Source organism: Cryptotermes secundus, unplaced genomic scaffold (genome assembly GCF_002891405.2).
Source record: "Cryptotermes secundus unplaced genomic scaffold, Csec_1.0 scaffold1406, whole genome shotgun sequence".
In the NCBI taxonomy this organism is placed as follows: domain Eukaryota; kingdom Metazoa; phylum Arthropoda; class Insecta; order Blattodea; family Kalotermitidae; genus Cryptotermes; species Cryptotermes secundus.
The window spans coordinates 664,002-676,758 of record NW_019721015.1 but is presented as its reverse complement, the minus strand read 5'-3'; the positions used below and the strand labels follow the sequence as shown (position 1 = coordinate 676,758).

Genomic DNA, 12,757 nt, shown 5'->3' with positions numbered 1-12,757 from the left:
TACAGGCTTTTCTGCTTTGGCAGCTATAAAGTCAAAGTATCGTTCAAGGCTAAATATTGCTAAAGAAGTTAGAGTGGCCATTTCTGATATTACACCACGTTTTCATAAACTTTGTTCTCAAAAGCAGGCCCATCCATGACACTGAACTTTGACATTTAAATGTTTGATTTTCTTTGCAGAAAAAATTAAACACTTGTTAGTTAAATATCGTTTCATTTCAATACATATTTTGGTTAATTGCAAGTGTTAAAACTAATTTATATTGTAGACCTAATATTGTGATACTTTAATTTTGAGTAAAAAAAACTGCTAATAGTATTTAGAAAAACACAAAATAAACTGAATAAAACGTCATACCATGACTTCTATTTTGATAAAAAAAAACAAGCTTTGGGGGGGGGGGGCCTGAGAGTATTTTCTCTTGTCAGGGGGGCTCAGAGGTAAAAAGTTTGAGAACCACTGCTGTAACCCTTTAAACACAGCGGTTACCATATGTATGACCTGCTTTAACAAGAAAAAACCGACGATTTCTCCTGTGGTTGGTATTTGCAACGCAGAGTCAGTATGATTTCGGTAAGGGAGGAGCTAAATTCTTGAATGTTATGTTGATAAACTTCATGCTTCCAAAGCGTCAGTCTTCATTCATGAGCTTAGGCCGTTCAGGACGACCGCGCATCTTATTGCATTCACACTTTGTCGCTTCAGTGGTTTTGGCTCACTGCTCCACAAAAACTAGGGTGTGTTTTTGTAATTAGCATCCTTCCGGCCACCCTGCGCTGCTATCCACACGAAGCATAGCTCCACTTCGTTCTTAGGTGCCTTTCGAAAAGAGTATTCCGAAAAACGACTGTTAGTTTCGTCCGTTTGTACACGTACAGCTACCAAATAACCCGACAGATCAGGATCAATTCTGGCATGGTACGGCCCGTATTAAATTTTGTCGTACCTTTTCTAATTATTTTCTTAGTTCTGTTGATTCCGGACACAGAATTCTATTTGCAAGTTCATTCTTTGAGTTCCTCCAAAGATTTTCACTAAACTCCACGAGACACTTAAATTATACGAGTGTGAATTATTTTAAGAACCGCATAATTTCAGGGCCCAAATTTCTTTGAGATGTCTCTCACTAAGATTTCACCGAGGGGCGGGGGGGTATCTGGAATAAAAGTTACAATTATCTGTCTACTGTTACAGGCTGCTGTTTCATACGGCGGAACTGAACGCGGTGCTGTGCGCATGTCGCTGTTGATTCCGGACACAGAATTCTATTTGCAAGTTCATTCTTTGAGTTCCTCCAAAGATTTTCACTAAACTCCACGAGACACTTAAATTATACGAGTGTGAATTATTTTAAGAACCGCATAATTTCAGGGCCCAAATTTCTTTGAGATGTCTCTCACTAAGATTTCACCGAGGGGCGGGGGGGTATCTGGAATAAAAGTTACAATTATCTGTCTACTGTTACAGGCTGCTGTTTCATACGGCGGAACTGAACGCGGTGCTGTGCGCATGTCGCTGATTGCTTATCGGAAGGAAAATGTTTAGAGAAAGAAACATAGAGATTGAATCGTACGTCCATGCACTTTTCCGTGATAACTGGGCCAAAAGGAGGCTATTCATACATTTCCGAACTTGTGTACTGAACAATCTCCACTTGGTGTCAAGCTCCCATGTGGGGCCCAAGACCAGATTTTTATTACTATCAGACAACTGCGGGTTTCTTGATGTGGGATGCCCTCCCTGACGAGAGGACGGGTCTGTCGTTTACAATTGCTGCTGGCCGTCGCCAGCGCAGTCATTCTCGGGTTCGAATCCTGTCTCAGATTCGAGACTCTCCCAACCTGGAGGGACAGGTCCCCGTATTTATATCCCTCAGGAACAGGGTGGCCCACTTATATTCCCAGGCAATGGATTCCCTTTTCGTCGCCTCCTACGACTCGCAGGGCTACAGTGGAGGTACTCGAAACAGGCTCCACGCGGGGTTACTGGCTCGGGACACGGCAGCTTGTCCGCCTTACATAATCACAACACGGACCCCACGGAAAACATCTCTCCCAACAGTTCTATTTTTGCATTACGTAGCTATCGGCGTGGACCGCGTAGAGAACACCGCTTCCCAGCTACTCCATTTTAGCGATGGTGTCTGTTGGAGTGACCACGTGATCGCTACTGCATCATTGCCTAGCAACGGCGGTTGTTTGTACAGACACTCACTAGCAACGGCCGTCTCTGCTGGCTTCACAATTCTTGCTTTGAGCAAATATGTCATATATACAAAAATGGTTAAGCTAAGATTTAACGTTATTAACAGCTAATTTTTGGTTACCGTAGCAACGAATTTTGTAGCGTCAACACGTTGCATGGACGTAAGTTATGTAGTAGGTTATGAACGAGCGAGTGGACTTTTGTTTCAGTGCATCGGGTCTATTTTATGAGAACTGATAACATTTTGATTCCGTTATACGAAATGTAGTATACTATATTAAGGAGACCGTTCACTACTGACTATTTATGCGTGTCATTCTTGGGAGCTGGAATTTTATTTCGGTCTCTAGTCATCGTCCAATTACATGCAAGGCTGCAAAAGAATAGGAAGATGGCAGGGAAGTTAATAGTACAAACGCTTAATTAACAAATGACGGGATTTCCCGTTGAATTCCTAACGGGTTTGAATTCAGTTCCAAAAAAAGAGAGTGAGAAACTTATAAAATGTTTAGGACAGATCATTCAGTGTGTTTGTGTGTGGGGGGGGGTCACATGTAGAAAAAAAAAAACCGGTAACATTCAGCTTCACTAAGAACAGAGGCAAACGCTAAGTAATTGTTCACAGCGCTAATTGTTACAAAAGGGCACCATATCTGTACGCTGACTAACACGATTGAGAATGAAATTCGCACAACTTTTTGATACGGACACAGAATGCCGAATTTAGTCGAAGTCCGTCCTTCTTAATTTAAACAACCTAATAATATACGGCGAGAATAAAAAATTATGAAGCTCTTAAGTTTGTATTTTTCTACACCCCCTCCCACATCCTTTCTCTTAGTTCAAAATCTGTTCAAGTCTGAGGTCCAAAATTTCATAACAGCCCTTAGCTAGAGGACCGCCCACTTTCTGCTCTCAGCGACTTCTTATTCACTACGTTTGCAGTTTCTGTCCTTAACTAGAGGCGTCTTGCTGAGGATGCACTAAACGCGGAGGAACTTTGCGCCTCACACTGGGGAAAAAGCACAGACAGAAGGTGATTTATTTAGAACAGGTGGGCGAAGGACATATTTGGACACCAGAGGAACAAACGACTAGAGGTTCATGAAGCTGACGAAGTGATAAGCTTATTCTTAGCCAGACAATTAAATTAAGGAGGATCGTTTGAGCATGTAGCACACGAGGAAGGGATAAAAATTGTGTGTGTAAATTTTGGTCGGAAAAAGGAAAACTTCGTACCACACAACATGCAAAATACACTGCATGAAACTATAGTTCAGCACACCAAGAAACTACAGGACAGCAGAGTATGGCGTGACAACTCGGTTGGTGTGTGTATACCACCTGAAGACGACCCAGAAATACGCTCGAAAAGTGTAGTGGGTGAGAACAATAGATGGCTGTGTTGATGCTACTGTAAGAATTATATCTGGAGGAAAGGGGCATCTTCGAAAACTTTGACATAGATGACAAAGTACGTAATAATGAATAATGAATAATAATGAATCATAGAAAGGATGCAAATGTGTAGACTGGATTCAGTAGCAGGCTCTTGTCAGCGCTGTAATGAGTATTCGGCTTAACTATAAGGTGGGGAATTCTCTGACTAGGTGGACGACTAGAAGCTTTTCAAGAAGGCCTCTGATGTATGGACTTGGTTTTGTTAAGTCCAAATATTTCACCGTCTAGGCACCTGATAAATGTCTTTACAATAACTGTTCTTTTATTATGGCAGCAAGTTTCATACACAGATGTATGTATGTATTATGAGAGGGGGTGGGTTTCCCCATGCACTTAGACCAGTCATTGGTCCATTGTGCGGACCCCTTTTAATTTCTACTGTCGCCATACCCCACCGGTAACGGTGCGTGCCATCAGCCCCCGTAGAGCCAACGAGGTCGGCCCCCGGTACCTTGATGCTTCCCCCATCCACCAGAGGCATTGGAGACTACTTGGGAGGGAAAACGCCTGTAATTTAGCTCAGAGGTCTCCTAGAGACATTAGGTTCCTTTACGTGCCGTAAATCTAAGACACGGGACATACGGCTTAAAGTCCCTCCCGGAGACTTGTTCCTTGAATTTTTCCGCCCTTAAAAATTCCACGAACTCCGCCGGGGTTTGAACCCGCGTACCTTGAGTCATGAGGTGGGAACGTTACCCCTAGAAGACGGAGGCCGCTTTTCATACACAGATACTTAGGTCCTAGCTTGATGTCCATGCGTGGAGGGGGGATACTTCTGTAACATCAGCAGTGTCCTCTGTGTGTGGGTGCAGGTAGGGGAACCTTGTGACCGGGGGAGGGGCGAATCCTCAACTTGTAGGTGGGAGGTCCGTAAGTACACATCTGCCCATGGATCAGTCTTCGGTTTACATGCAGCAAAGAAGCAAGTCTTCAGCAATTCATACCGCTCAATACCGAGGGCGGAGTCATCGTTAAGTGAGGTTCGGTTGTGCCAGTTAAAGAGTCATTGCAAGAGGAACAAATATGTAAACAATTTGTACTGACTCATTTTTACATTTTTTTTTCTCTCGGAAATGATCACGCCTGGAGTTCTGTACACCAAGCCAGCTTCAAATGAACAGTGCATTTTGAGGTGTCTGTGTTTTGTCAGTGTGTCAAAGCCCATTGCAAGAGGGACAAATCTGTAAACAATTTGTACTGACTCGTTTTTATATATTTTTTTTCTTTCGGAAATGATCACGCCTGGAGTTCTGTATACCAAGTCAGCTTCAAATGAACAGTGCATTTTGAGGTGTCTGTTTTTTGTCAGTGTGTCAAAGTCCGAAACATGTGAATGCGAATCAGTCCTATGCAGCAACATTACTCCGTGAAATGGCCGGCTGTTTGCATGTCGCCGCTACAACAACAGTGATGGTGACAAAAAGTGTTGACAAACCAACGGGAGAAAGTCGTAAGGTAAGAACATTTATTTGGCATGTTCGAAACAAAAATTTGCAAAAATATTCCTATGAACCTCGCCACGCATGTAACATATCGGACACCACTGATCGGTTGTGATGCAATTTAAACTTAGGACTTGAAGTTCTCACAGCGGTGGCTGGAACGTGACACAGTGTAGTCGGGTATAAGTCGAAGATATGCGAAGGAATGAGCAAGAGATGATTATGAAGAAAGCAGTCTTCTGGGATTTGGCACCGTGTATATGTGGTGTTAACCGACGTTTCGGAGGAATGTATATATAAAAATATAAGAAATCTGCAGATTTCTCATATTTTTTCTTCTACCCTGAAGATGGAGGCGATACGTTCCTCCGAAACGTTGGTTAACACCACATATACACGGTGCCAAATCCCAGAAGACTGCTTTCTTCATAGTTACCGCCGTGAAAGCCTCAAATCTTACAAGAGATGATTAGCTTGCCACTAACTCCGAACGTAAATGAACTTGTACTGGGCTACACGGTGCTGTATACCAGAAGACAGGACTGTGTGTGCAGATAGGGATTTTAGTAAACTTTATATACATTTTGTAATTCTGGTTAATATCGGACAACAATGACGGACATTTCACATATAGACCTACACGCGTTTCTACGCGGATCTCCAGCGTAACCAGGTAAAGATCCGTTGGAGCTTAAAATGTTTTCGACATAATTTGCAGACAGAACTGAAACAATATTTTGCAAATTTCAGTTTATTCCGCAAGTCTAACGTTTTTTGTGACAATTAAACAAAAGTGACCGATCGCGTGATTACACTATATGTAAATTTCCCAATTTGTTATGTTCTGACATGACCATACGTTCTTAAAGTAACGTGGAGTAATGTGCATCAGAACGGGGGAACCCACGTGATACAACACATGTTAGAGCAGTACAACAACACAGCGTTACCTGTATAACTGGACCACGATACCAAAGGTAGAATCAAAAATAGAAAGCCATATTTTAATAAAATCTGGACAAAAGAAACGCTACATAATATCAATAACATAACTGCAGAGCTTTGATCATCAGATAACGATACCACGCTCTGGAATATAACCATCTTCCATTAATGAGAAGGGTAATTAATTCACTTAGTGAGGGGTGGAGTCCACCGGGCACGTCAGCCACTGATTGGCCTATTGTACCTGCCTCGGGTAATTATGATGGAGAATTTAGTGGAATGAAGATTGGCAGGGGAAACCGAAGTACTCGGAGAAAACCCGCCCCAGCGCCACTTTGTCCACCAAAAATCCCACTTGACCAGACCCGGGCTCGAACCCGGGCCACCGCGGTGGGAAGCCAGCGACTAACCGTTTGAGCTGTGGCGCGGCCAATGAGCAGTGTAACGACACGTAACAAATATTGTGCACTACTCTGTAAACAGACTTACTGTAATAATTTTTAGATGTTTTAACAAATCAATGTACATCTTAGTATTAGTTAAAAAATATAATATTTATATCTATGACATGGTGAGGGTGTTTGAGAACAGGGTGTTAAGGAGAATATATGGACCCAAGAGGGATGAAGTGACAGGAGGTTGGAGAAAACTGCATAATGAGGAGCTTCATAACTTGTATTATTCTTCAAGTATAATTAGAATGATCAAGTCAAGGAGGATGAGGTGGGCAGATCATGTAGCACGAATGGGGAAGAGGAATGCGTGTAAGATATTGGTGGGAAAGCCAGAAAGAAAGAGACCACAGGGAAGACCAAAGCGTAGGTGGGTGGACAATATTAAAACGGATCTTAGATAGGATGGGATAGATCTGGCTCAGGATAGGGACCAGTGGAGGGCTCTTGTGAACACGGTGATGAACCTTCGGGTTCCATAAAATGCTGGAAAATTCTTGAGTAGCTGCACAATCGGTGACTTCTCAAGAAGGGCTCAGCTCCATGACTAAGTAAGTAAGTATCTATGACATGGTAACAGTAGTTTCCATGCGTTGATAATATCCTTCTGAAGATGGTCGTTTTGACCGGAAACATGCAAAGAATGAAAATTAAAAAAACAACACTATCAATTATACTGTACGGTGGTTTAAAATCTTATATATAGTTTCTAGCTCATAGAAATCATATTGGCTCCGCCTTACATTAATGAATCAACGATACGAAGGCGAATAGAAGACTGTAGGAGTCATCACTGTAACGAACAATGTTTTGTGTATTAAATTTGCAGTAGTAGGGACTTACATTTTGAACATTACTCTCTTCTGGAATGCGACATCATGCATTGTAGTGAAATCGGGATGAAATTCTCTTCTGCGCTGAACAGAGAACAGCATTCTCCTCTGAAGCGTAGGTGTGTTTCTGCCAGCCTGCATGATGTCTCATACCAGAAGACAGGAGGAAAAAAATAGTGGCCATTAAAAAAACTGTCTTAAATCTCATGAAGCAAAGTGACCACTACAATTCATAGGCGGAAGCTACTGAAGATGGGGAATGATCTGCTGTACTGAGCCTGGACTGACAGAGGCCTTATATATATTGTATATACGTACATTCATGTAATAACATGTAAAATATAAATATATTGTACACTGCATGAGTACATTTTAAAAGTCAGACCCGCATTCTCGTCAGAGAGGGCGCTCCACATCAACAAACCCGCAACCGTCTGATAGAAACAAAAATATGGTCTTAAGTCCCAAATGGGTGCTTGTCGCCAGCACGGACTGGCCGACTGACCGTCGGTCGCAACATAACTTTTAAGTAAGCTATATTGTCGCCACCGTGGTAACTGCAGACCTCAGATACTTGCATTGTATTTTCTGTTGACAGACACGAAAGCCATTGATGGAGAAGAGGAGAAGGGCGAGGATCAATAAGAGTCTGAATGAACTCAGAAAGCTGCTCCTGGACGGAAACACGAACAAGACGGAGGTATGTGGTTATCGCGCACAGAATTTCTCTCCATTGACACTTGGGCCGATATGCGACATGGATCTGGCGTCGGCATTCGTGCGTCATATTACTCAGATTTGGATTTCAAATCTGGGAAGGGCTATCTCGAGTCTTTCGTGGTTTTTCTTAGCCCTTCCAGTGAAATGTCGACAAACTGCTGTTCCAATCCACGTCCTTTCCAATTTATCATCAAGAGCTCTTCATGCTATTTCACGCTACACAACCTAGGTAGTCGAAATAGAGAAACTATTAAAGAAACGACTAATCAGCAATATTGGCATGGCTGATTTTCAGTATGTCTAGAATATGTAGATGATTTTTACCTCCAATTTCGGCGTACGGACAAATGTTTCAAATATAATTTGTACACCGTAATGTAACTATCGGGGGGTACGCGGTAGCGTAGTTGGTTGAGGCACTATGCTACAAGCCGGAAATTCGCGTGTTCAAGTCCCGATGAGGTCACGGGATTTTTTTCAATTGACCCAATCCTTCCAGCCGCACTATGGCCCTGGGGTCGACTCAGCCTCTAACAGAAATGAGTACCAGGAATATTCTTGGGGGTAAAGGGCGGCCGGCGCGTAAGGCTAACAACCTTTCCACCATCTATGAGCCAATTGTCTAGAAAATGTGGGAACCTCAAGATCTCAAAACCCTATGGGCCTCCACGGCCTGTTATGGGGATACCTTTACTTACTTACTTAATGTAACTATCAGCCGGTCACGGTAGCCGAGCGGTCTAAGCCATGCACTGTATTCGCTCGCTCGAAAGCCGTCATCGTGTGTTTGAATCCCAATCAGGCCATGGATATTCAGTATTTGTGTGTGTGTATGTATGTGTGTGTGCGCGCGCGCGTTTTTCTGTTTGTGTACAGGTACGCCTTGCGACAAGCTGCCCACCGGCCCAAGGAGTCCTACCGAGTGTCTAAAATCTAGTAAACCGAAGTGAAACGGAGAGTTTCATGGAGGTAGGCCAGGGCCCAAATTGGGGCTGTAGCGCCAAAGGAAAGAATGTAACTATCAACTGAGACGGAATGATGCAAGCTCACTGCACTGCAGTCAGTTCTAGTTATTAAATATGACGAACTAATCTGAGGCTTCGGCCGGTCACGGTAGCCGAGCGGTCTAAGGCATGTACTGTCTTAGCTCGCTTGGAAACCGGGTTCGTGGGTTCGAATCCCACTTAGGGCATGGATGTTTAGTTTGTGTGTGTGCGTTTTTCTGTGTTTGCGTACAGGTAGAGGCCTTGCGACGAGCTGGTCACCCACCCAAGGAGTCCTACCGAATGTGTAAGATCTAGAAAAGCCAAAGTGAACGGAGAAGTTCATGGAGGTAGGCCTAGGCCCACTGGGGCAGCACTGCCAAGGAAATAAATCTGAGGCTTCGGGTAAAGCAGGAATTTGGTTAGGGCATTTAGGGACATCCTGATAACTGACCACGTGAGGCGCCACTACAATGACATTGCTAAATTGTAGTTACATCTATCATACCCATGCTATAGTAATCTCCATATGTCTCCTTAAAGAAAAAGCACAACGGAGTGAAAGGGCAGCCAGTCATCTGAGGTGTAAGGCATTTTAAAGTCTTGTAGCCGGCCAAGTGACAGTCTTTGACAAACATCGCTCTTGTGTTTCACTTCTATTTTATCTTCTTATGCAGGGTTCGAGATCAGCCAAACTGGAGAAGGCAGATATCCTAGAAATGACCGTTCAGCATCTGCAACAGCTTCACGAGCAACAGAAGCAACGTAAGCAGCAAGAGGCAACACCTGAAACTGGAGAGAGGGCATCGACAAAACAGCCTCGAACATCGCCGGAATCTAGCATTGCCTCAAACAAAAGTCGCGTTAGACCGAAATTTGAATATCAAGAAAAATGTAGCCCACTTGGCCAGCGCAATCTCCCATCAACAGTGCCAAACTGTTGCCGGAAACAATGCCAACAAACGGCAAGAACAAAAACACAAGGAAATGTGATGTCTGATGTGCAGAAAGGATCCTACGAAGGTTCCTCAAGTCTAAAATTCCGTGCAGGATTCAGGCAATGTGCACAAGAAGCACAGGAAGCCCTGAACCATTTTCATGATATCGATCCTGCTGTTTGTGAAAGGCTATTGAGCCATCTGACTTCATGCCTTGACTCTCTAGAAAACGGCAGATATGAGACAGTGGCCAGCACACAGAACACCATGCCAGAAGACGCTCGAGTGCTTGCGTCATCTGTCCTCATTCAAACACCAACGGGACTGGCCCTCGTGCCAACAAAATTACCAAATGGAGATCTAGCCTTTGTCATTCCTGCTTATATAAAAAGTAGTCTAACATCTTGTCTGAACAATGAAAATGCACAGAACTGTCGTTTAAACTATGAACTTGGGGAAAGTAAGCATTTGCAAGAAGGTGTGGTATGGAGACCGTGGTGACTAGGAGCAAGCGTAGTCCTGTGATAAGCACCAAAAATATTACTTGTTAATGTGAATTTACGTGATTTAGAGTTTCAAGATAAGTGATGGATATGGACACAGTGATTAAATTTAAATAAAAAATAAGTGAAAATACAGGCAGACAAATTTTTAAGTATGTGGGTAACCTTCAAAGATGTTTGTATACATGTTTTCTATACCAAAGGAGCAGAGTCGCATATCCTTGTTGAGTTCAATGTGCAACTCTTCTCCTTTGATATACAAAACATACATACACCAACAATTTTATTATGTATAAACATAATTATACTATATTAGAAAACAGCCATGAAAATTATAATATCCAAAAAGAAACAATACACATATTAAAAACAGCGATAGAACAAAATTATTTCCAAGTTGACCAGGAGTAGTATAAATAAATCTACGGGTCAGCCACAGGAGCCCCAACATCATCAATACTAGCAGAAACATATATACGACACGAGCAGCATATATAAATATACCGAATTCTAATAAAACAACAAATAATCGCATACATTAAATATGTCAATGACAAACTATAGATATATGAACAAAACAAAATAATCATAGATCACATACTTAAAGAATTTAACAAACTACAATCACCCATAAATTTCATTACAGAAAAAGAACAACGCGAACCTATTAACTTCCTAGTTTTCACAATACATCGTAATGACAAAAATTTACAATTTTCAATGTATCAGAAACCCATGAAAACTGACATAATATCAAATAGCCCATACCATCCATATGAGCGTAAAATATCAGGCATTAACTACTTATTAAATTCATTACACATGTATCCAATAAAAGAAAAAGCAGAAGTACACCATCAAAAACATACTGCACAATAACGAGTTGATAAAAATTTAATTAGTAAACCACCCTCCACAAAACAAAAACAAAATGCACATGATAATTTGCAGCATAAAGAAAAACAAGGTGGGGTAACCTTTACATAGAGTGGCAAAGAAGGGAATATTTTTTCAGGTCATGTGAGTAAATACAACCTTCCACACATTTAATATAAGATAAAATATATTAAAGCCTCGACCACAAACAGATAAATACTGGATGTTCTAAACTAAACTACAAAATAGAATTACAAGAATGTCAGCTGTAACAACATGTGCTTTCCTGTAAACAATACGATTCTGTAAGTAGTTTAATAGATGGAAAGAAAATAATTCCCTAATGCTGTATACTACCTGGTAACACATTTAAGTCTGGAAGATTAGATGGCAAGAATGCAATCTGTTGTCTATCACACCGAAATACATATCTAACTTACAAATCACTTGCCATCATTCTTCATGCTATAACACATACTCTACACACAACTGTGCACATTTTACAGTGCCACTGAACAGGATTGCCAGCTTAAAACCAATGACAACATGTGTTTCATGCAAACAAGATATGTATATGAAAGGGGAAAGTTTTGAATCCATTGAGGATGAATGGAAATATTAACATTCTTGAAAACACTACAAAACCTCACTACACTTCACTGTATATATTACACACAAAAATATAACGTCACACTAGAAAATTTAAACTTCACTTTACACTCGACATTACTGTGACCAAAACAACATACATTATACCCACCACACTCTGTCACACATAGATAAGATATAAATTCAAAAAATAACTTCTTCAAGGGGAACTAGAAATTAACTTTGCACCCTCTTCTTAGAAGTACTTATAATAAAAAAAAGTATAACATTCCGATTAATAACCTAGTCACACGTGAAATATTCAGAGGCTACATACCAAAACTACAAATTTTTCTGTCATACCAAATATGAACTCATAAAATCTAACTCACTCTCTATCTATATAACCACTAAAACACATTTTGTGCAAATCCCTATACATTCGTCACACGAGATTAATATTAATGCAAGAACAACCTCAAAGACACACTGTCTTTCACTACACATCCACTACTATTATATGTACTTACTTTCATTAAATCACTAAATGTACGTTATGGTACATTCTTCCTTCACACATACTTCAGGTTCATCATTCAGACGGAAAACACTTTTCGTTGTGGAACTGAGGAAACACATGTTTGTCCAATTTCATCCACTCGCCATTACTCGGTCCAGGATAATATGCACATTAAAGCCTCCCATTTGCAGTATCTCACTGAATCTTTTAAGATATACTTTCAAGCAGATAATTAATAATATCAACATAAACACACAAAACCGTCTTATTTATTATATACACCTCTTCATA

At 41.3% G+C, this 12,757-nt stretch overlaps 1 protein-coding gene across 1 annotated transcript; it reads left to right on the top strand.

Annotated features, from left to right (window-relative positions):
* Positions 1–4,571: 4,571 nt before the first annotated feature.
* On the top strand, positions 4,572–12,482 carry LOC111875290 (protein hairy-like). Its single transcript, XM_023871402.2, has 3 exons — positions 4,572–5,121; positions 7,937–8,038; positions 9,719–12,482. Exons 1-3 carry the CDS (start codon positions 5,038–5,040, stop codon positions 10,478–10,480), a joined length of 948 nt encoding a protein of 315 aa, XP_023727170.1. The 5' UTR covers positions 4,572–5,037; the 3' UTR covers positions 10,481–12,482.
* Positions 12,483–12,757: the final 275 nt, after the last annotated feature.